The sequence below is a fragment of the Orbicella franksi genome, chromosome 11 (genome assembly GCF_964199315.1).
Source record: "Orbicella franksi chromosome 11, jaOrbFran1.1, whole genome shotgun sequence".
Taxonomy (NCBI): Eukaryota; Metazoa; Cnidaria; class Anthozoa; order Scleractinia; family Merulinidae; genus Orbicella; species Orbicella franksi.
In genome coordinates, this window is record NC_138155.1 from 3,661,667 (window position 1) to 3,687,464 (window position 25,798).

At 36.9% G+C, this 25,798-nt stretch overlaps 1 protein-coding gene across 1 annotated transcript in view; it reads right to left on the minus strand.

Annotated features, from left to right (window-relative positions):
• LOC145502591 (low-density lipoprotein receptor-related protein 6-like) overlaps positions 1-23,416 on the minus strand; it is a 222,467-nt gene extending 199,051 nt beyond the window's left edge. The window contains exons 1-3 of the mRNA XM_081481914.1: positions 23,346-23,416; positions 17,342-17,418; positions 6,627-6,701 (exon numbers count right to left, since the gene is read on the minus strand). Of these exons, the coding sequence (XP_081338040.1) occupies positions 6,627-6,660 (34 nt within the window). The 5' untranslated portion in view covers positions 6,661-6,701; positions 17,342-17,418; positions 23,346-23,416. The remainder of the gene's footprint in view (positions 1-6,626; positions 6,702-17,341; positions 17,419-23,345) is intronic.
• Positions 23,417-25,798: the final 2,382 nt, after the last annotated feature.

The window sequence follows — 25,798 nt, forward strand, 5'->3', positions numbered from 1 at the left end:
CCGAGACATTACCCAGTATGTAATAAAAATCCCTGTATTGCGGGTTCTTGTTATCTTTCCTATTTTTTTCATTCTTCATTTTCCCTGCCAATGTCATTGATTTTCCTCCCCTTGCATTTACTTAATTCTGACAGCTTCTGTGTCTTCTGCTTAGACCATCCATTGCGACAGTTTGACCAAACTTTTGGCTCTCTTTCATAGAAGAGGAAACAAACAAGTTGGGGAGAAGCAATATGTTTATCTGACACCTAATAGTTATAAAACAGTAGACAACATTTTTTGAATCAAGCTTGGGAAGATCCCAGAAGATACACAGTCACAGAAATGTTCGTTGGACTAAAAAAGGGAGAATTGACGTTACCTGAAATACCGGCCAAAACGAGTGTAGTATCACTCAAAAAATAAAAAAGCGTACATCTGAACTCGAGAACAGAGTTCACTTACCACACTTCTAGCAATTCTAGAACGCATGCGTCTTATATGTTATGTTAATTCTACCACAAGGAAAGGTACATGTACTCAACGTTCGTAACATATCATTCTTGTCCCCAGAGGCCACGCTCTTTTTGGTCAGCACCAAGAATCGTGACCTCTGGGATCAACCTCTGGGAAGGTCCAACACCGGACGTCCGCAATACACGGACTTCCCGTCACTCTGCACATGCTCAGAGTCAAGTCTGACAAATCTTACTGGCTGAGAATACGAAACAATTACTCTGCACATGCTCAGAAAATTGGACCTTCCCAGAGGTCGCAATTCTTGGTGCTGACCAAAAGGAGCGCAGCCTCTGGGGACGAGAATGCTAAGATATAGTCGTCTTTGACACTAACTAATATGTGCCTGCATTTGGAGCAAATTTCTTTTGCTCTTAAGAGAATAGCACCATGAGGATAGCACAAGATTTGCAAAACCATCTATATATTTCTGTCAACTTATCTACGAAAGCAATGTGAGTAAGTCGCGTTTTGCATAATACACACGGGTACCTATAGTTACCCCACCCAGTCCCCTTCCTGCAAAGCTAATTGATTAATCGAAATTAATTAATTAAACAAACAATGAAGTTTACACCTGATTGTGTTAGTGCCTTAGTGCCTTATGGCGTTAGTGCCTTATGGCGTTAGTGCCTTATGGCGTTAGTGCCTTAGCGAACAGCAGCCCCCTAAACCATCCCATCAGTGCACTCTGCACTAAAAATACATGCAAAATAATTGATTTATTTTTTATACCATAAAATTCAACGGACTGGTAAAATACTGGCACGACGTGGAATAGGACAAACTGTCATGAGCTTCCCTTCATCTACAAATAAATAGGGCCCCAGTAAAAAGGCGTTGAATCCTGTGGACAGGTAAAAAACAGTTTGGGGCTCTAGCTTCAAAGTTGCTGCCAAAATGAAATAGCTGCAAGGTTACAAGCACTGGCTACCCAATATCATCATTTGAATAACTTCTGCTTGCTTTGGTTGCAAAATAAAATTGTGACAGTGAGACATTCAAAGGTTTATTTCACTTTGTGAAACAGGGAAGTGTTCACTTCCTTATTGGAGAGTTGAATTTAGTGTTTCAACTTCAGTTGACTTTGCCTAAGTGCTTGTGCCTTGAGTACTAAAAAGAAAACCAAGGCATATCAAAAAGCCTCAAGCCATTCTCATACTGAGCACTTAAGAATAATAAAATTACTAGAATTACCATCACCTACTTTAGTTTATATTTTAATCATAGACAAATTCACCATCAATCATTGAAGGGGAGAGTGGGTGCATAAACTTCTAATAAGCCAATAATGGCCTCTCCCCTCAGGTGTAAGCCCAGCCCATAGAGGTTAACACTACAGACATTACACTCTTTAATCTGAGTGTATTTTGGCATTTTATTATGTAGAAAGTTACGAGTAGTTCTGTTAGTTTAAGCCTACAAGAAGTATGCTTTCATTCTATTCAAGAAAGCAAACATTGCAGATTATTTTTAGTACCATGTGATCAATGGTTGGAAGATAGGAGACTTTTGTTATGTAAAAGTTATATACACATGGTACTTGACACAGAATTGTTTATCACATTTGGAATTTAATCTTCATGATCATATGCTGTGAATATTAAAGACACTTATAAAAGAAAAAACTGTTATTGTGTACATACATGGGTGGTATTTCAGTAAATAACTGGGCCGGGTTGTTCAAAGCCCGATTAATCTAACCCTGGGTTAGCGATAATTTTGATTTAGCTGTGTAACTTTTCGGTGAGGTTTTCTGTTTATATTGTTTGTCCTTCAGTTTTGAGCTTGACTAAGCTTAAACTACACAAAACATAAGCAGTAGAAAACATTTTTATTCAAGAAAAATTAATACCTCAGTTAACTTTTAATCCTGGGTTAGCGTTAACCAGCTTTCAAACAACCCAGCCCTGGGTTGGTGTTTCTACAAACAATTGTAATCATGAAAACAACTGAGTAGATTACAACAAATTATTATCCAATATTATCATTACTATTAATTGAAAAAAGAAAATGAAGTGGCAAATTTTGAGCCAGAATTTCCGTAACCATGACAATAAAGAACAGACTGAATTGAGGAAATTCTGTATTATACATCAATTAAGCAGCACTTAAAAGTATGTTTCAGACAAGTTTAATTGCCATCATTAATAGAGCATTAAAACAGCGCTTAAGAATAAGACTATTAATTGAAAAAAGAAAATGAAGCGGCAAATTTTGAGCCAGAATTTCCATAAACATGACAACAACTTAGAACAGACTGAATTGAGGAAATTCTGTGTACATGCATCAATTAAGCAGCACTTAAAAGTGTGTTTCAGACAAGTTTAATTGCCATCATTAATAGAGCATTAAAACAGCGCTTACGAATAAGTTTCTTTTACTACGATTAAACATTACTTAAAAAGAACGTTTCAGAAAAGTTCTATTAAATGTAACTTAAATGAGTGTGGTTGTTGGAACACGTTTAATGTCACCTTAAACCAACATTAAGGTTTAGCCTTAAGGTAGTATAAGCTATGTTTAAGTGAAAATTAAACCTAGGTTTAAGTGTCTTAAACATCAGCTTAAACCAACTAAACTTGAGTTTAAGACATGATTAATCCATTTTTAAAGGAAAAGGTCACTCCAAAAACCGGGTATCTTTTTCCATCACCAATAAAAAGTTCACATTGAGTTGAGTTACTCACCGTTGTTTTAGCTTCTGAAATGGATGCGATCCCAATGAAAAGTGAAATGTTTGACACTGGGAGCCGCCATTTTGAAAGGATCTTGAAGGCCAGGCCGCATATTCGTGACGTCATTCCATCCGAGAGTGTGTTTGTTCTTTTGAGCTTTAGTATGGCTGCTCTTGAAGCCAGAACATGCTAGTGATTCCGCGGGAGATAATAAAGTTGAATTGACTGATCGGTTGGAAAATGCTCTGTGGTGTACTTGTGAGAGATGTGCAACCATACCGACGCAAAGAGAATGGGGTATGCTAAATCTGCAAGCCAGCGAGCCATGCGAGCCAGCGAGCCAGCGAGCCATGCGAGCCATGGTGAGAGCCATGCAATTCATGCAAGTCATGCAAGCCATTTTTGCGAGTATTTTTTATTCTTTAATTGGTCTGGGCCTCCAGGTTGTCGACTATTCACCAAGAAACATAGATCTTGCGCCCGACTATCACTTAACTATCACTATAAACCGTCCGCCCGCCATCTTGAAAGCGGAGATGACCCTGGGGACCTGGGGATGAGTATAAACAGTGCAACCTCACTCCCAGGGTACCCTCCTTCCCTAGGAAATTAATTTTAAATTTAGCTACAAAAGTGCCTACAATTGAAATATTCCCAGAAGAAAATCCTAATCTCGCTTTGGTGCAGAACTATTGCTGGTGTGTCAAATATGAAAAATGCTCTAAACATCTGTACATTGTGCCAAGTCTTGCATCATAGTAATGGCTGCCCTGGGTTTGATGATTTTTTTTCTTTGTTTCATATTTTTGTTGTTTGGAGAAAATTTTGTCTATTCAAATCGCCCAGGTTCCACAAAAAATAAAAACAATGTGTCAAAAATTTATTAAGGTTCAAGACTAAAGTAAAGAAAATTTTCTGAGAGAAACGTACGGCTCCACCGCCCCACCGCTACTCGAATGGGTAGGTGAATGGTATCCATTGACACCTGTCATTCATTGATATCCACGTTGAAAATCATTCAAGAAAAAAGAGAACAGTACTTCAGGGCAACTCAGCGTGTATTGGCGTCAAGAATGGTGAGTGAATCGCGTAATTTTAACAGGTTCGCTCTTATCAAAACTTTGTCGGTTGGCTGACTGCTGCATGTGGTTGTCTCTTCCCTTAGAATTTAATATTGCAAGAATTTAATATTGAGATCTTCTTCATCTTGTTCTGTTGCTCTTGTTCTTGTTCTCATGCGAATATAAATGTAACAAATAAAAAATCTTAACATTTGTACTGTGACTCGCATGACTCGCATGACTCGCATGGCTCGCAGGTTTATAAAACTCATGAGAATGTGTTTGTTGCCAAGAACAGCCGGAGTAGGTCACCAAGATGGAAGGTACAGCACATTTTGCAGTACAATTGCAATGGACGCAGCTAGTGGAAGAGGAGGTTTATTTTTAGTTGTAAATTGCTCTCAGAATTAAACTGGTGGCTTAAATAAATCCCCAGTTTAGTGCTTTTGATCTGATTTGTCTTCATTTTTATGTTACTGGCAGTTCAATGCGGAGGGAGTTCTGGCATCACAGAAACTGACGAGTTTTCGATGGTGTGTTTGAATCGGGCAGATGCTTTCCACCTCACAAGTCTGTGTTTTTACTTATAAGATTTGGATACTTTTTGCTCGTGCTCGTACGTGTTTGCCTAGGTTTCTTTACACTTATATATGGACTACATGGACTCTTGTGAAATACGCAGTGACTTTACATGTAAGATGTGAAGTGAAATCGATGTCTTTGACGTAAAATGTGAAATTGACGACATTCCTTATCAGTACCTAAGATTTTTTTGTGAGAATTGTAATTTGTATTGTTGGAAAGCTAAGCATATGTAATAAATTTTGGATAGAAGAAAAAAGTATATAGTTACAACTTTTACATGCATAAACCAGCGGAAGGAAAATTGACTCTGCAAGTGTGTTTTTCGTATCGCATGTGTCTTGTTTACTGGCATCATTACTTGACAAAGCATGCAGTAAGATTACAGTTTCATTTTTTCCATAGCACTGCTTTCATTAGCAACTATAATTCCCAAACATAATGTGAATGAAAAAAAAACCGTCCTTAATTAATGATGAATTGTGTTGAAAAAATTGAAAACAAATTGCAACACATTTCAGACAAAATATTATTTACATGCGGATACGGGATTTCACTATAGTAGGACTTCTTTGTTTCGGTAATTGTCGATATATAGATAGGACTGATGTACAATTAACCACTTCTTCCGATGTATTTCAAATCAAATTAGACAACATTTAAAATTTGTAAGTATTTTAACTCATCTCTGGCTGTCAAGGCAGATTATTAAACACACTCTGAGTTTTTGGCTCACACAAAAGATTTATAAATCGAAAAAATGCTTTTTCGATAAAAGAAAACTGAAGCGGGTTAGTCTGACATGTAATTTTAAAGAAATTTGAACCACTTCTTTGGCAATTTTTTGTTCTTTGCAGGCAAATTAAGGAAAGTCACTCCTCTTTCCCTATCCTTTTCGGTTTGGGTTTTACAGCCCGGGGCCCAGCATTTTAGCTCACAACTGAATAAATGAATTTAGAACAGAAAAGGAGAGCTTTAGCCTTTGAGCTTTGTGCCAATTCGGACTGAATGAAGTCACGGATATGCGGCCTGGCCTTCAAGATCCTTTCAAAATGGCAGCTCCCAGTGTCAAACTTTTCACTTTTCATTGGGATCGCATCCATTTCAGAAGCTAAAACAACGGTGAGTAACTCAACTCAATGTGAACTTTTTATTGGTGATGGAAAAAGATACCCGGTTTTTGGAGTGACCTTCTCCTTCAAGAAAACTTAAATAATTTTTTTGTCCTTGTGGATCTACTGCAGATGTTTTCTGTCTAGGTTCCAGACCCCCATTGATACAGTATAAATAGCTTTCCAAAAATTTTAATGGTTATACTTTTGAAAATGTATGTTGACTAGGGTACAAAACATCAAGTTCACAAAATGCATGTTTTTAACATGTTTATCACCGCTGTTTGTTTCATATTTTTAATCAAGCTACGTATACGATGGCTGAACTGACCAAGAGTTTATATGAAATCAAATTGTCTAGTTCAAATGAATATCTGTGCTTTGAGACTGATAATAGTAGAACATGATCCAGTGGATTTCATTTTCACATGTATGGCCTTCCTTGTTGAAGAGATACTAAACCAAAGACGGCTAATTAAATATTCATAAATTAATAAGGGGGTCCCCCTAAGTTGAAGGCAATAAGATATTTTCACCTAATTTTTTGTCATAATCATTTACCCACCAAATTAAACCCAACATTTGTGCCAAGTTTGAGCAAAATCGGTTATTTGCTCTGTATTACCTCCTGCCTGGTTTTCTCATGGACACACTCTTAATAAATGACCGTCACGGAAAGCTATGTTTCTAAGACTTACCGAGTTCCAAGTTTCTCTTGATCCAACTGTACATGTGTATTGATCAAAATGAATGAGGTGGAAATGGGGCTTTATCTGGAGAACGAGGAGAGCAGAATACAAATTGACAAAGCTCAAACTCAATGCAACAATATAATGAGGGAAACTTTCCTCTGGGGTGTGTTATACATCCCGTTGCTAACGATATTCTTTTCTTTATACAGCTGGCAGAAGAACCGATCCTAAAGCACAAATCTTTCTCCATTCCAACAGAACCAGACTGAACCAGACAGCTGTTCTATTTCAGAGATCGGTTTTGCGATCAATTACCAACATTGTGTTTTGTGAATATCGTAGCTCCCAAGGAAATTGAACTATTCATTGTAATTATATAAAGTGGCGAATATAGAGGGTAGACAGTAAAAGGATAATTGTACTTACCATGGCGAATTCAAACATATTTCGGTTAATTCATATAATACAAAGATTTTTACGGTGTTCATGCAATAGCTTTTTGGCACTAGCTCATTTTAGCACAAAATCCATTCTGTGACTTTTTTGAAGCATGACCTCAGCGCTAACGTAACGCCAAGGAAAATTATAGTCACGAGTGTCACGCAAATCTAAAACCGCCCCTGCGAAATAAATTCCCAGTAGTCTGGGAATTCCTAGGAATTCCTAGGAATTCTTAGGAATTCCAAGTTATTCCAAGACATGCAAATTATGCTTTATCCAAGACCTTGGAATTTCTGGGAATATTTGGGAATAGTGGAAGTATGACTGGGAATTATTGGGAATTCCTAGGAATTCCAAGTTATTCCAAGCCATGCAAATTATGCTTAATCCAAGACCTTGGAAATTCTGGGAATATTTGGGAATAGTGAAAAGTATGACTGGGAATTATTGGGAATTCCTAGGAACTCCTATTATTTCCCAGACTGTTTTAAAAAATGTGTTTGGAATATCTAGGGATTTTTGGGAACAGCTAAAACACATGAAATATTGTGTTTGAAATTTCTATAAATTTCCCAAAATGTCAAAATTAAAGATGAACTCAGTGCATGAATCAGTTTCTGTGAATTAGTAAAAATCTACAGGATCATTTCCCTGGAGTTCCATACCTTTTTATTGTTGTCAAGCTCCAAGGTAATTATTTCCAAACAAATGTTACTACATTAATTCCAGTTTAAGTCTGACAACTCAACATAAAACTATAGCACTCATAACATTGCTTTTTAGATCCAACCTGATTTGTTAGTGTATATGTGCCCGTATGGACCCTTAAATCAAACACCCAGAGTTTAACTGATAGAAAAATGGATGCTCTCAGATTTGATAAATAGATTAAGCAAAAAATTTCTGTCAGCATAAATGTATATATATTATTTACAATTTCAATAAATCCAAAAGTATATATATGCATGTATATATTTAATATAATTGTAGATTCACACACATACCCATCACAGCCCACTGTTGAACATTATTTTTGACTTGATCCTTTATGACTTTAGGAAAAAGAGGAAGACATCTCTCACAGATGTCAGAAATGAAAAGCTCACAGTTTCCACACACTTGTTGTACATTTGTAAAACTGTACTGTGACATTCTCTGGACAAATTACCCGTAGTTTCATTAAAACAAGGATATCTTTAGTAACCTCTCATTGTCATACAATGTCTTGAAATTAAGGCCAGATTATAGCCATACAGGCATATTCTTTGGCAGAAAATGTTTTTTTCTTGTGAACAATTAGTTTCACTTTCATCAGGGGAGTCCAGTGAATGGCCATCAGTGTCAGAGTTCTCAATTTCTTCAGAGGAGTCAGAACTAGAAACTTCAACATCATTATCTGAATCAGTGTCTGTGGACAAATCTGAGTTGTTGTGTGTATTACATCAATTGGTATTTCTGTAGTCTTTTCAGGTACAGTGTATAGGCAACTCAATTTCATCAAATGCTTCTGTGAAGCTTCAATTCTTGCATAAAGGTTGACTCCATAGTCCATCAAAGTCATCCACAACATTTCTGCCAACAGCCATCTCACTCAGGCGAGCTGAAAACTCTGAGGTGTTCTGTTCCTGGTGCTGGAAATGATCTCCAGGAAAAAGTGATGCAAGAGAGGGAGATGACATCAACTGGCCTGCGAAGACTGCTTTAAGCAATTTATGTGGTCAAATCTTGTAGATTTTGGTATGGGTATAGTGGGATCATCAACATGTTTCTTGTATTTCCTTGTCCTCGCGGTCACTTTAATTCATGACACAACAAAATCAAAAGAATAAAAAAGATTATGAGTCAGTGGGAAACAAATAAATAACTGACATAAATAAATGACAAATAAAAAAACACCTACATCTTGATGTATTGAAAAGACTATAGATCTCATATAATATTAATCCTTATAAATAATTCAAAGGAAAAAATGACAAGCATTGCAAATTTATACTTGCTGCATTGTGCTGACTGGGTGTTGAAACACGTGGGCTCTCAAAATAGATTTGGTGGACTTACAACAAGCTTAAGCTTATTTCGCAGAATTTATCTCGTTTTCTCCGGTCGATCTGAAACCTTTTAGGTGAATTTCGGCTTTTGGGGTTTTTAAAGAGGACACAATGCATTGCTTACTTTGATTTATTTAGAATTATAACTTATCATAACAGAAAATCCCTATAAAATTGGATTCCTTACCTTTGCAGTGAACTTGATTTAAGTGCCTCACGATCCTTTGTTATCTTGACAACCGTCGGGAACAGATCAACTAGTTAAAGTACGTTCCATTTTCCTCGATTTCTTCGTAAAAAGTTTGTGTAGTTTTTTCCTTTTGAAGCAAGACCCATCTTTCAAAAGACCACCAACACAGCGTGGGAAGGGAAGCAGACTTACCATCGAAAGCGACTGGTCTGGCAACCTCGTTGCCAGTCTCTCTCTCCTTCTTCTCCAGTTTCCATTCTCTCCTCAACTGATCAACTGAACCAATCACAGCACGCGAATTTTCACGTGACTATCCTCGAGACTGAACGTGACAAAGATCGCGTTAGTCATTCTCTTTTGGCGCCCATCTTTGAATTCAGCGTTAACGGTTGATCGCTCGTGCGTATTAGTAGATTTCACTTCCAAAATTATATCAAAATGGTTTTTGCCGCGGTCCTGTGACTAGAAGAAAACAGCGTGAGTATCATTAACGAGAAACATGTTATTCTTGGCGAAGATTTGGAGCTAAAAGAAAGTCTTACTGTGGATGTTTCAACGGGGAAAAATTCAAAGGGCAGATTAGCTGTATACAAAATTATTTGGTGAGTAATCGAATTCAAGTAACCCTATATTATACAAAGTAACTTCTTTTATTTAGACAAAAGCTTTTGAATGAACTTTGTCATCACGAATCATACACGAGTGGGTCACTCAGTCATGGCATGAAATGAATTCTGGCTCAAAAGCAAGGTTGAAACAATTTAGGTTGCCCAGAGGGCATGCCTAAACAATTTGATTTGCGAAGAACAAGTCGTTTCTCTCGCCACACTTGTTCAAACGAAACAAATATAGCAGTCCTCTCTGATCCCAGTCAAAGTTCTTGACAAAAACTCCAACGAGGCAGCCACAGTCTGCATGAGTTTGATATGTCTCCTGTGTGTTTCAGCCTGACTGTATGGCAATCCGTGTTGATTTCGATTTTTGTCCATCCGTATATTCTTTTGCGTTTACTCTATTATTTAAATGTTCCTTTATTGTTTTAAGTGTCTTTTTTAATATTTCTAATGTCTAAATTTGGCTAAAAAACCGTGATATATATCCTCCAATTCGAGAGTTGTTGATACACTGACAGAAGAAGGAAAACCTTGATTTAATCTACTGTAAGCTCAAGATTTATGTAACATATTTATCAATAGTACACAAGCACCTTCACAATTATCTCCTCAGAGCTTTATTATCTAGCTCTCTGCACGCACTGCAGGCCTATGATGAGGGAGCATCATAGGCCTGCAGTGCGTGCAGAGAGCTAGATAATAAAGCTCTGAGGGGATAATTATTATCAAGTCTTCTCTTTTAACATTTCAACCACCTTACAGTCAGGCCTTAATTAGCTGCATGTATTAAACTGTGAGCACATAAATATTTGGATCTCAGTCTTACAGTATCTCATATATATCGCAGTGTACTGTATTTTTTTAAATTTTGTTTTAGGTGTCATACAACAAAGATGAAGATGAAGAGGCTAGCTGCAGAATCAACAGAAATAACTGAACAGCAGCTAAGTTTGCCCAATTACTCAGCCTTTTTTTAATTTTAAGGAATGTCTCACTTTTGTTCTTATCATTGATTCCTTACAATCATGAAAATCCAGATATGTTCCACACAATAACAATAATTTAAGGTAAAATCTTGTGTATGGAAAATTGTTGGATTTGTAAACTAAAAAAGTAAGTAAATTATCTGAAAAAGTTCTCTTTTTATCAAACATGTAAAAGTTTGACCTTCATATCTGTTTTCAGTTTTACTTTTGATTCTTGATGTAATGAAAAAGAAACAGGATGATTATTCTTATGTTTGAATTCATGAGAGTCAATGTAATAAACCATTCATTTAAAACCTGTTTGATGTGATATCAGTGACTTTATTTGTTATTTTAATGCTGGGCATTTATCATCAAAATTTTGTCTGGCCTACAAATGATACAAAATTCCCAGTTTTTCTCAGATTTTCCCAAAAATTCCAACCTATTCTCAGAAAATCCTACAAATTCCAAGTTATTCTCAGAAATTCCTAGGAATTTTTGGGAATTTTAAGGAATTTTCAAGGTGAGTATATTTCAGTTGGAATTCCTAGCAATTCCGAGTCCGAATTACCGTGAAAATTCACACCTTAGATTCCTAGGAATTCCTAGGAATTTTTTCCTAGGAATTCCTAGGAATTCTTAAAGTTATCTCACAAGGGCAAGATTATGAAATAGCATCAGTTATTCAATGTTTTAAAAACGTCTACCACAAGCTACATTTTAAAGACTTACCAAGATGTTTTGTTTGCCTATCCAACAGTATTGATCAAAATCAGTGGTGTGGAAATAAGGCGTTATCTGCAAAACAAGGAAAGCAAAATTTTAAAATTGACAAAGTTCAGACTCCTAAAGGAAACGTTCCTCTGAATCGATTCTGAGGTGTGTTACACATCCTTTGCTAACGATATTCTTTGTTTGACACGGGAAGAAGAACCCATCTCATAGCACACAAAAGACCTAAGTTACCATCTGTATTCATTTCCTAAAGGACATGGTAATATGAGCAATTTCATTCTTCCGCCTTTCCAACAATATAATAAGCTAAGGGAAACTTTTCTCTGGGGTGTGTTTGTACATCCCGTTGCTAACAATATTCTTTTCTTTAGACAGCTGGCGGAAGAACCGATCCTTAAGCACAAATTCTTTCTCCTAATTCCGACAGAACCAGACTGAATCGAACCAGACAGCTGTTTTATTTCAGCGATCGGTTTTGCGATCAGCAACCAACATTGTGTTTTGTGAATATCATAGCACCCACGGAAATCAAACTATTCATTCTAATTATATAAACTGGCAAGTATACATGTAGAGGGTACCCCCCTAGACAGTAAAAGGATAATTGTACTTACCACAGCGAATTCGAACAATCTCAGGTTTCAAAAGTGAAACTGCGGAGTTCCCTCATATTCCAAGAAAACAGATAATTTATCTTATTACGTCACGCATTTTATTTGGTAAAACATAATGTTCACTATAAAGGCGATTGTTGTATTATGATATTTAAAAGCTTTTTTTTAACATATTTTGGTTCAATTCGTATAATACGAAGATTTTTACGGTGTTCATGCAATAGCTTTTTGGCACTAGCTCATTTTAGCACAAAATCCATTCCGTGACTTTTTTTGTAGTGTGACCTCAGCACTAATGCAATGCCAAGGAAAATTAGTCACGTGTGTCATGCAAATCTAGCACCACAATTATGAAATAGCATCAGTTATTCAACATTTTAAAAACGTCTACCAGAAGCTACGTTTTAAAAACTTCCCGTACGAAACGAGCAGATCTGTTTATAGTCTGTTACAGATCTGCTGGCACATCTGTAGCAGATCTGCAGATAATCTACAGATGAGCTACAGATTATCTGCAGATCATCTGCAGAATGTCTGCAGAATATCTGCAGAATGTCTGCAGAGCGTCTGCAGCGATGATCTGCAACAAGTCTGCAAATTTGCAGACGCTCTGCAGACGAAATCAGCCTATCATGTTAAACAAAAAGCCCACAAAATGCACCAATCAAACAACGTTTATTTAAAAGATAGACAGAGGAGGTCGGTTTGTTATTCATCAAAAGTAAACAATTACTGTAGACAGATAAAGCAAATAATATCACTAGCAGGAATTTAAAGTATTTTCTTAGCGTGACATTTTCCACATATTCCAAATGAATAAAAAAAACCTCGGGTAGCAACTACTCCTTTCAAAAAATCTAGGCTTCACGTAGCCTGCGAGCAACAAGGGAGCTTGCTCAGCTCGCAGGCTAGGCTTCGCGTGCTTTTTTTGGTTCGCTTGGCAGGTTATTTACAGAAACGAGATCGAGTAAACTGGATACTAAGTGAGATTCATTTCCTTCTCGTCTGTGCTCGGCACCTGCTTGACATGAAGCCAGTTTAAAGGAACGAAAGAGGTAAGTCATAGAGTACATAAATAATGCACAACAGTGACCGCTTATTGTTCGCCTTATGTATCAATTTTTTCATTCGCTTCGTAGCTTACTTACATATATCAACAGATATCAAAAATATTCGTTTATTAGGTACTCGGTTCACGTTGCAGCATTCTACTGTGGCCTAAAGTCTATGGTGCACTAACCTTCGATCCCTGAACGGCTTGTTTCGAACATGTGTCACTAATATTCCAGCACACCAGGGCCGAGCGAAGACCGTAATTAAGAGAGGTCGCTACCAAGAGTTTACGGAACACTGACGGAATCTTGACCCGCACTGTTAACGCATACTGAGAAAGTACGCTTACACATTTGTAACAAGTTTAGATAGTGCATTGTCTTCTAGTAGGTAGCAATAAAAGTAAAACCTAAAGCCAACTTGGCATATTCAGTTTTTACAGACCAGTCAAAAGATTATTCACGATATGCGACCAATGATTAAATGTTACTTTTAGTGTGACCTTTTCATAAGGTCGGTTTCGATTCTAAGTCACTGCAGTGAGTAAATCCAGATTTTTCAAGACATAGAGTATTTTCAATAAATGAGTTTACTGTCAAGCGTTGTAGATTTCGTGTGTTCAACAGCACACATCCAAATACTCGGAATAAACATAATACACCCGCAAATAACTTGAGTCACACACTGCTCTAAACATAAACTAAACATGAGTTTAATCCATGCTGTGAGAAATTATTAACTCTTTGTAAGTATTTTTAGTGATTCGACAAAATGTTTCATTCTCTTCGCTCAACTAATACTCGTTTGTTTACATTGTTCGATCGCATTATGAAAAAACTACATTTTTTTTTTCCGTTCAACAACTTCTTCTGTTGCTTCAATAAGCCCATTTTCTCACAAAATGTTTTCTTCATTTTTTAAGTCCAAAATACAATAAGTATGTCACGCAGCAATTCGAGCACTGCAAGTTACTGAGTGAAGAATTAGCTTGATATCTGTTTTTTGTTCGCACCAAACTGAAAAAAACTACTGAGGGAGTTTTATCGATGATTTAAGCATTTAGCCTCACATCAGTGTAATATCAATTTTGCACTTTTCACGCCAAAGGAAGAAATAAATAACTTGGATACATATTGTTATATTATACTGATACTGAGAGAAAAACTGTCAGCTGTTTTCATTTCGTAGAGACGGTCACGATCACAAAAATACATGTACTTTGGTAGAACTTTCCATTCTTATTTCAGTAGTTACAGCTTATCTGTACTTCCCTGAGTTTTTCTTTTGGCTGTTCCAACTTTGTTAAAATGCGGTTCATCTGGGATACGGAAAACTCCAGTTCGTTGCGAGTGACAAACCTTCCAACATACGCTATAAAAAATAAAATATATTAGTAAATTACATCTATGTATTACTTTTAAAAGTAGTCAGTTTATTATTATCGCAATTATAGCAACATGATTACAAAAATGCGACACATCATCTCTGATCATGTGTGTTTGTGTACGTATGTTTCTACAGGTTACTGCCTGATGCCCTTGCCCTTTAAAGTCTTCACCACATCTTGATTCAGAGCCTTACTAATGAAGCACACCCGCTTTGCTTGTCTGTGCTCGGGAGCCATGGGCAAGACTTGTTGCCGGAGTCTCCTCACTGAAGGAGGCTTCAATTAACAGCAAGTATAATTTCTTGGGGTCTTTATCGCATTGACTGTATGTGAATGGAGTTAAGTTTAGCTGAGGATATGTAGATTCCAGATCCTGGCACAAGTTCTTGTTTCCCAGGGCCTGCAACGTAGTATTTTTTACTCTCATCTTGATTACCAGACGGCAAGTTCTCGAACCTAATCATTAAATTAAAATCGAACAGAACTGCTTAATACTAGCCTGTGCATATATCACGAGTTTGATTGTACTACTAATACTACTAGACGGTTTGATTGTACTACTAATACTACTAGACGGTTTGATTGTAATACTAATACTACTAGACGGTTTGATTGTAATACTAAATTGGTTATTAAATCGATTGTTGAACCTACCGAGTTGGAGTTAGTTTCCGCTGCCTTGTGAAGAGTCTACAAAAGAGTTGAATAGTTTTAGGTACAGAAACTCAGAATAAAACCCAAAAATTGCCAACCTTCTTGTGTAAGTTGACTACATAACTAAAGTGCCACTCAGTCCTACTCCAGTTTGTTTCCAGAAATTTTATATTTTGTACATAAATATCTATAGGAAGCAACAGATAAAAGCTCACAGGCTTCATAAAGTCACATTTATCTCTATTTTGCGCTCCAAAATTAATTTATTCTACTTAAGAAATTGCATGGCTGGATTGCCTGTTCATTTCAAAAACTACCCATTTAAATGTTCCAAGCCTCCTGAACTGGTCTTTAAATGTTACTATTAAGTACAGCTACGTATGTGCAATGTGCACGTAAATCTGCTCAAACAGTAAAAATCTGTAAATCGCGTCACCGTTACTCCAGACTTAGTTAATATGATTTCGGCAAGAATGCTGTGAATAAAATTGTTTCTCGATTTGCTGTTCACCTCTGATAATTACCCTGTTTTTTGAACGATCATCAGAGTTTAGTTAAACTGGAATGTTACATTAAAAGATGTCTTAAAACAGTTGAAAAACCACCAACCTCCAGTCTTCATAATTTTCCCTGGGTAGGGAGTATTTTTACTGGTCTTCCTTCCTTTCTTTCCCTCCTCCCAGTCAACCATGGCGTCTAAGCCCTTGAGGATTTCTCCGGCATAATATACTTGCGAAGCACTTGCGACGCTATATAAATCCTCTTCCGTCCAAAGAACTATAGCAAAAGCCATCTTTTTATGTCAAAAAGCAATTTCTTACAGACTGTCTTGTTTGCGCGCAAAATTTGAATGTGACACTTTAACTGAAAGGAATGTCAGTGTCAGCAACATCTCCTACTCTTATTGGACGGTTCAAGTGTGACAGGTGTCGGGTATCAGCCAGGAGAATCTGTCATATTCGCAGCGGCCGATGAGATTTCACTTGTGGTTTTCTCTCTTTGTCGAGAACAGCAAATAAAGGTAAAGATAATTTGTACATTTATTTCATTTTCTTCATGACTGCGATATACTTACATGTTTATACCCCCAAATTGAGGCATCACATTTCTTGTCACTAACAAACATGCCACTTAGGTCACCCGGTTATGCAAATCAGGGTCTGCGTTACTGACTCATTCTTGTAAGATAATGATGGTTTGAAACGTGATGTATTTCACCTCTGCCATTTCCGGGGCGTAGAAGACATCAAGATTTTAAGAACGTCTCCTTATGTTTTGAAGCTGTTGTAGGTATAAGAAAAATAATCATAGTACAGAGATTTAACCATCTTGTTCCACTTTTCATTATTCATTCACGTGTTGACTTCAACTTTCGTATCGTTGTTCTATCAACACTGATATGTCGATCGATGAAATGTTTTTTCCTGAGCATTTGGAACTGGGAATTTAACACCAATGTGCCCTGCAGTGTTCTTAAATTTTATTGAAAGGATGCGTTAGGCATATGTGTCTAATCCCTATGTAATAAGAATAAATTAAGGTCGAAAGTGTATTTATCATTTAATTTAAGTGTTCAATTGACGTATAACATTTGATTTACTAGCACGTTGTACGTAAGTGGCTGACCATTTATGCCTCTTATTTACGCATTTTCAATGTTCGACTATCTTTTTATTCGTAGAATCGAACTATTTTATTCATCTCAAAACGAACCAGTCATGACTGATCCAACTAAGGTTAATATACCCAAGTGACGATACAATGAATGGTCTATCGATCCGGTTTTTGGACTTCAACGTGTTGCAGATCATCTGCAGACGCTGCAGATATTCTGCAGATCTGTTGTTCGTCTGTTTTCGTCTGTAGTCTTAAAATCGGGAAGAGTTTTCAAGCTCAACGTCTGCAGCAGACTGAAAACAGACTCTGCAGACGATAAATTAGTCTGCAGTTGATCTGTTTTTGTCAAAACAGATCTGTTGCAGATCTGCTGCAGATCTGCTCGTTTCGTACGGGTTACCAAGATACACTTTTTTTAGCTTGTTTGTGTATCCAGCAGTATTGATCAAAATGAATGGCGTGGAGAGAAGGCGTTATCTGCAAAACAAGGAGAGCACAAAGTTCAAACTCAAGGAAATGTTCCCATTTAGTGGTTATTTACTGCTATTTTAGTTTGACACTTAATAAAGGTATTCATTCATTCCTTTGCTAACGTATATTATTTTTCTTTACCTGATATAAGAAGAATAACCGATCTCATAACATGGGGCGCCAAATGTATTTTTATTATTTAGCATGGTTATTTGTATATAACCAAAACAAGTATGGTTATATGTAAATAAGCACACTGCAGTTTGGCTATTAATAAATAACCAAAACGAGAGATTGGTCATTTAACAAATAACCAACACATGAATGTTGTTATTTGTAAATAACCAAAATTGCAAAGTGGTTATTTGCTAAATAACCAAAACTGAAAATTGGTTATTTGTAAATAACCAAAATTGCAAAGTGGTTATTTGCTAAATAACCAATTGAAAATGGTTTATTTATAAACTAAAGAAATTGAAAATTAATAACCAAAATTGGGCATGTAGTACTTCCAGGAACACTGGAACACCAGAACACCAGAATACCAGAACATCGGAATATTGGACCATCCCGGAACATCACAGAACATTCCGGAACACCCAAAAAACCCCGGAACACCACCTAAAACCAGGAACACCTCCCAAAACCCGGAACACCTCAGAAAACCAGGAAAAGTGCAAAATCTAAAAATAAAATAAAATAAAAATTAAAAATTGAAAGAGGACTCGAAGTAATTACAGCGTACAAGCGTTACACGAAAAGATCTGCAAGATATGTTGGAATTCATTTTTATCTTTAGTTAACTTTCGTTTTTCATTTTTAACTTATCACCATGCAAAACATGTCAAAAACAAAGAATAATAAAAGCGGAAGCAGATATAAAATTGAACTTCGACAGCTTTATAAACCAGTCAAACAAAGCACAGAAACATGAAAAAAAAAACTAATGACATGAATTAAATCTAACAGGCTCTTAGACCAAACTCTTTTGTAATGTAGTTTTTGTGGCACTCTGTGAGAGGCAATCCTTCGGGGATGACCAACGAACACGGCACAAATGATGGCTCAGCTGCTTGAATGCACGCAACCCAAAAATGATAATGTGCATCCTACATGTATTCCCGAGCGGGTCAGTGCATAACACAGCTGTATTTGAAAAACTATGCATGTACACATCTAAAACTTGCTGTCAATCTGATTAGATAGCATAAGTACTTACAGTATATTGTGTGCTTTGTTCACTGGATTTGGCGTTTATTCCACATTTAATCCGCATTTCAAATATATGAAATTAAATATCGTCACAAACATTTATTCATCGCTTACAGGCATATTACGAACCAGCAAAATGACCAGCTCCTAGTTGGCTTCCCAGCTCAGTAGGTAGAGCACTGTACCGGTGTCGCAGGGGTTTGAGCATCGCAGACGATGCCATTGTATTGGCTCGGTGAGAAGAAGTGTAGAGATGGCAGACACAACCCTGAGTGCCTTCTCAGTTTCATGAAGTTGTCAGATAATACACCTGTTAATTAATCTAAATGTTTATTACTATCTTTTTTATTGTACATTTCACAGTGTTAACGCGTTTTAAAGCAAAATGGGTTTTCCATTTTCATAATCTTTTGAGAACAGCTGGAAGATGACTGAATTTCTTATATTTAACAATTATTCGCCGAAGGCAAAGTGAACAGTGGTGAATATTCACCAATGTTCACCGAGTCTGAGGCGAATGATTGTTTTAATATAATTTTCAGTTGCGAAACACAGAATGACAACTAAAACAGACTGTTCGTTTTTATACATGCATGCAGCCGTAGTTTTAATAAGCTTACATGTCAGCTTACATCGATTGTGAATCAATTTACACATTAAGTTCGACAGCAAAAAAATTAAGCGAAACACTACGAAAAATAAATTCATCCCGTACCTTTGTTTTATCGTTGTTGACCTCATTCACAGCTGTCATCATCGTCTAACGATGAGTCGCTTTAGTTTAAAGAAAAATAAATTTCGCTCAATCGATCTGACCTGCTGGCAATCAACGAAACAACTGCGCTTGCGATTCTTAAATTCCTCGAATACGAGTTCTTGAAAGGATTTTTGGTCCAAGGGCGACAGCAGTCATTTTGAAAATTCTGCATCCTTCCAAATATCCTGGACTTGGAGTGATGTCTCTTGAATAAATGAAAATTTGATTCAGCAACTGTCCACCATGTTTACTTGCCAAAGGTGGCGAGCTTTTACTAACCAGGGCCGGTTTGTTCGAAAGCCAGTTAATGTTAACCAAGGATTAAAAGTTAACCGAGGTACCAATTTCTCTTCTACAGAAATGTTTTTCACTGCTTACAGTGTATGTTTTGTGTAGTTTGAGATCACTGAAGCTCAAAACTGAAGGACAAACAATACAAAAAGAAAACGTTACTGAAAATGTACAAAAGTGAAATCAAAATTCTCACTAATCCTGGGTTAGCTCAATCGGGCTTTGAACAACCCGGCCCAGGCCGCAAAAATGTTATATTCACATCCTAGAGCGGTGAATATAGCGTCATATGAGGAATCGCTCGACCAATCAGATTGCTGGAAACTCTTTGTTCAGCTCTGAAATTACAGTATACTAATAATGAGTATCTTGCATTTTTAACACTTCAAAGCAAAAGGAAAATATATCTATATTGTGCTTATACTTGGAATTTAAGTTCCTGCAAGAGAGGATAGACTGCAGCAAGCTGGTAGAAAATTTGTGACTGTTTGGCACTTGTAAATGTTTTCAAGATTGTGAAGGTGAAATCAAATTATTTAATGTGCAATTAGTGGAAGTAGTATAGAAAAGCTCACTCGCGCTTCATGTATTTAAGGATGGTACCTACTAATTGCAAAGGTTTTTGTGCCAGGTTAAGACCACGAGGAAAAAGTAGATCTTTGCAAGGGCTATTGGAATCCACAAAGAAAAATGGGGGTAGCCGCGCATTTTTTCGAGATAATTAGTCTTGAATCTCGACAAAAATGCTGACATCAGCATAGAATTCACCTTTCATACAGAAAAGCAAACACATTAAAAAAGATCTTTAAACTACATGGCAAATGGTAACAATTTTGGTTATTAATTTTCAATTTCTGTTATTTATAAATAACCCATTTTCAATTTTGGTTATTTAGCAAATAACCACTTTACAATTTTGGTTATTTAGCAAATAACCACTTTACAATTTTGGTTATTTACAAATAACCAATTTTCAGTTTTGGTTATTTAGCAAATAACCACTTTGCAATTTTGGTTATTTACAAATAACAACATTCATGTGTTGGTTATTTGTTAAATAACCAATCTCTCGTTTTGGTTATTTATAAATAACCAAACTGCAATGTGGTTATTTACATATAACAATACTTGTTTTGGTTATATACAAATCACCACTCTAAATAATAAAAATACATTTGGCACCCCATACTCATAGCACACAAAAGACCTTTAAGTTATTATCTGTATTCATTTTATAACTTACAGTCGAACCTTCCGTAAGCGACCACCCAAAATGTCGAGCCTGGTCCTGTGAGCTTACGAGAACTTAGACCACACAACGGGTCAAAATTTTTCCTCATTAGCATATAATACAGTATGGGGCCCAGTTCTTGGCCACAAAAAACATAAACTTGCATTTCTTACCTTGGAATAGCCGTAAGGACTTAAAATTTCACGCACAACTAACTTCAGCATTCAGTTTACAAATGTAGAGCTATCGACTGCTCGACGCTCTTTTCTCCCGGGTAATAATGAAAATGGAGGCTTCGTTCGTAGGCCCAGTTATCGGCCAGCGGGTCCAGTTTTCAGCCACAAAAGAGCGGACGCGATTCCTCAGAATAACCAGCGCTTTATTACCATTTTTTGTAGTTAAATCACTTATAAGGCTTGTGTTTTGATATTTCGAGCACAAATTATCCTTAAAGAGCTTTGTTTCATGTTAGAAATGGAAGTTTTTCGCACACTTAGTTTTTCTCTTAAGTGCAGTCACGCGAGGCTAAAAAAGATTGGGTATTTAAAACGGGGTTAAGTCAGAGCTCATAGTTTTCAGCATGTCACCCCATTACAGCTTTATTTTTACAACTAACTTGACACGAATACTCTACACAAAACTATGAGCGCTTTTAGTGTTGAAGGCGAGTTAAGGGTGGCCGAGAATAGGCAAATACACAAAAGTACTAAGGAAATATTGAGGAGTCATATACATACATACATACATACATACATACATACATTTTATTTGTTATCAAATTAAAATTACAATTGTAACATGCCCACGGATAGCTGAGCTAATCTAGGCGGGTCATGTTTGGACGAGTTATTAATATACAACTAGGTACAACTAAATACAACTGAAGGTAACAAGAGAACTAAAGAGACTAGAATTGACAACGATGACTAAAGACAACTAATAAACTAATGATATTACAAATAATAATTAACAACAGTTACGACGAGAGACTACAGATACACTAAAGCGAAATTATTGAGTATTAATGAATACATACTAGGAGGAAAATAAATTCAGCTTTACTTTTTGAACGATTTCTGTAAGATCAATATAACAGTCTTCTGAAGCTAGAATTTCAAAAAGTATTTGTTTTATTTTCCTCTTAAAGACATTTTTAGGAAGCTTTCTTAAATATATAGGCATTTCATTCCAAATTTTTGTTCCGATTCTAGAAAATGAATTCACTTGAATTGAGAGTCTAGAACTTTGTGTGTAAAAATTATTTGAGACAGAGGATCGAGTATTGTAAGAATGAATATCAGAAATGTCTTGAAAGAGATCTTGAATGTTTCCAGGAGCATTTCTGTGTCTTATTTCAAACATAAGGTTAGCTAAAAGCTCATAATACAAAAATTTTAACGGTAAAACACTGGCATCAATAAATAAAGGAATCGTATGTTGATTTCGCTCAGAAAAATAAATAAAGCGAAGAGCTCGCTTTTCGAGCTTGAGAAGTCAATTTAGGTCAATGAATTAAACAAGCCACGAAAAGTTTATATTTAACAGATAGTTTTATCACTCTACGGCCTTTATGCCAAGAATTGGCTCATTTGGGCTTTCTAGACGAACAAAATATAAACTTGAATTAAACCATGTAATTCCAGTAGCCATAAACAAACAGGTTTTCGGGGAAACCAAATTCACCTACCTTCGCGTCACCTCGACGTGCTCACAGATTAAAACTCGGCAGGACGAAACAAAACTCGGCAGAACGGAAGACAAGGAATCAAGCTACCTTTGGAAACAATTGCGTTTTATTCAGATTCATTTGTGGCGCTAAAAATAAACGCTGAACAAAAAGTGGCCGAGAACTGGTCCCCACACTGTAATTATGGTAACTGCAGAGACTTGCCCCACATTTTAATGTTTTAGTCGTGTGAAAAGTAAATTTCGAGAATAAATTCGGTACTTCCCATTGAGAAATTTCCGTCTCCTGTACAACCTAGGAATGCGATAACGTTAATTTACAACACCTTATATCCAATTTCAGCTCTATTATATGTAAAGTTGTCACTTAATTACGGGATCGAGGTTGAAATCGAAAGAAAATTTCAAACTTTTAGCTCTAAAAGGGGTCGCAGTCGCTTACGGAAGGTGGTCGCTTTGAAGAGGTTCCAAATATGGTGTTTTGACTTGAAAATTTTTGATATTTTGGAAAACTGGTTGCAGAGGAGAGGTGGTCGCAACCAGAGGTACGACTGTAATAACATGGCAATATGAGCGATTTTATTCTTCCGCTTTTCTGACAGAACCAGACAGCTTTTCTATTCAGCGATCGGTTTTGCGATCAGTTATTAATTACCACCTTGTGTTTTGCAAATATCTTAGCTTCCAAGGAGGATCGAACCATTGTAAACTGGAGAATACTGAACACCGATAAATTGAAAGAATAATTGTACTTACCACGGCGTCCGAACAACCTTCAAGTCGAAAGTGAAACTACTGAACTCTGGGAGGTTTCGCAACCGCAATACCTCATGCATTTTCATTAGCCCGGGATGGGGGGTTACTCCCTTTTATTACATGGCTGTGTCTCACAAAGACTGGGAACTACCGAATTCACGAATATGATTGGCTGAAATCGATACTGACCGCGGTCTAGATTTTCCCATCTAGACCGGCATCAAGCTAGACCGGTTTCATTTTGCGTTGACAAAGTAGCAAACTAAAATACAAAAATGTTCACCATTTTCTTTTATTTTCTTCTCAATCATTTATGGCACTGCCAAAAAGCCTGATGACAAAACAAACAAGTAAAGAGAACGAGCAAATTTCGGCAGGTTTAAGTTAAGCTCATCGCCGTTCGGAAGCAAACTGTCGGCAAACCAGTTACATTAAACCAATTAAGAATGGCTGACTGTTAGGATCGAGAAACGCCGGTCAACGTCCCATTTGACAAATCGCTCATATTTTGCCCAAAGATACCCTTAGGTGACCTAATTCTAAAAATCATATTTAGAGGTTCCAGCGAATTTTTATTTTTCAGAAATTCGCGAAAATTTGACAGCGCGGTCAAAGTGCGGTTTTTCGTGTAATAAAATGACCGAAATAAGGTGCGAGGACGAAGCGCTGCTTAAGTCTTAAAATAAACTCAATTGACTTCAAACTTCACACAAATGTGGAACAACCACTCTAATTTATTCCTCGCTTTAAACTAATCTCAGATATGTTGATATAGTGGTTTTCTGAACCATTTTAAAAACAGCTATGAAGCGTGTGAAAAATAACGGCAAAATATAGGTCATGTTTAACAGCGAAAAAATGCATCTGGTACCTCACTTTCCGATTATTTTACTTTACAGCCTTAAAATATCATTATTTAAGATATACCATGCCAAGTTTCATGCTCGAACTCGCAGTATTTCCCTGTCTATGTCAATGTGTTGGGCGCAAATAACACAATAATTATGCACGAACCAGAGACAAATCAATTTCAATTGCGAAAGTAAAAGGCTATCATTAATTAGAATCCCGTCAATTCACTGCTATCAGTAGAAACATAATGTCCACTGCATAAAAACTGTTTTCAGACGTTTTCGAACCATTGCGCGTTAACTTTGTTTAATTTCGTGTCCGCCGTCATGTCTAGTTTGTCATCGCGTGTATTTCCTTCATGTCAACAACACGTGAATGGTTGTCATAACAAACGCAAGAGATTTCCTGGAACCTTAATGTTTTCGATTCACCAAAACGCTTTAAGTTCGTTAAGACACAATAATGGGTCGACTTGGAATGCTTTTTAGCATCAAGGACGTTAAAGGACTGTAAATTAATCGAGTTGAAATATCTTGAAGCAAATCAAAATCGCGCCCTTATTCTAATTTGGTAAACAGCCAATCTCCGTTCAAGTTCAAGAAGTCGAGAGGTTAATCCGGCAATGTATTACCGGTACAACAACAAAATCAAACCGAGGTCATCAAAAGTGTAAGTTTAAAAGTGTAGTGGCAAGTTCCAAATAAATTTCGCCTATATAAATTAGAAACAAGATGTGAAACGGTCTGACCCGAAACAAATAAACAAAATATTAATACGACTAATTTAACCCGAAAATGTTACAGAAAACATACCTAAAAGCCGTCGATTCCCCTCGATACCACTCCGCATTGCCTTAAAGAGCCCAAGCTTTCTGCTGTAAGAATCAGGGGCCTCATGAATCTGTATTTATTATATCGGCAACCATGCTGCGTGGCTGATATTCGAGACTCAGTAAAAGTTGTCAGACAACCGTACGAGCAGCCCAGTCACGCTTTCACTGCTCTTGCGCAAATGTTCAACATTTCGCAATTTACATAAACCGACTACAAGTTTAAAGTAGTGACAGTAGATTGAAATGCGCTTGTTAAAGCTGTCCTATCGAGCAACAATTATTTCTTGTTTTTGAATGGCTCTTAGTTGTAGCTACAGTCGGGGAGGGGGGAGGGGGGAGAGGGTATTCCCGGAAATTTCGGATATCTGTATGCCGTGGAAGATTAAGTGGTCTCCAGCTCTTAACGCCAACACTGAAACACTAGATGATTCTCGAAGTATCATAGGGGTCACTAAGCTAAATAATTTTGAGTGTAGCTCCGCTGAGTCAATTAACCGTTGGCGCGCATATTGCATTGACCGTGGACAGGTGGAAAAACAGTTAAACCGGAAAAGCCTGTTGCACATTGTAATTTAGCGTTGTCCAACACGCAGTCGGTCTGGTTGTAATGTTAATCGTATTTGAGAGAATCTCAAGTTTTCTTTCGACACATACTGGGGTGATATACTACTAGATGGGCGTGGCCGGGAGCCACGAGTCAAGTCAGTCAATTTGCCATGCTTAACCGAGAAGAGTGATAGTGAGCCACTAGTGGAAGGACTGCAGATTG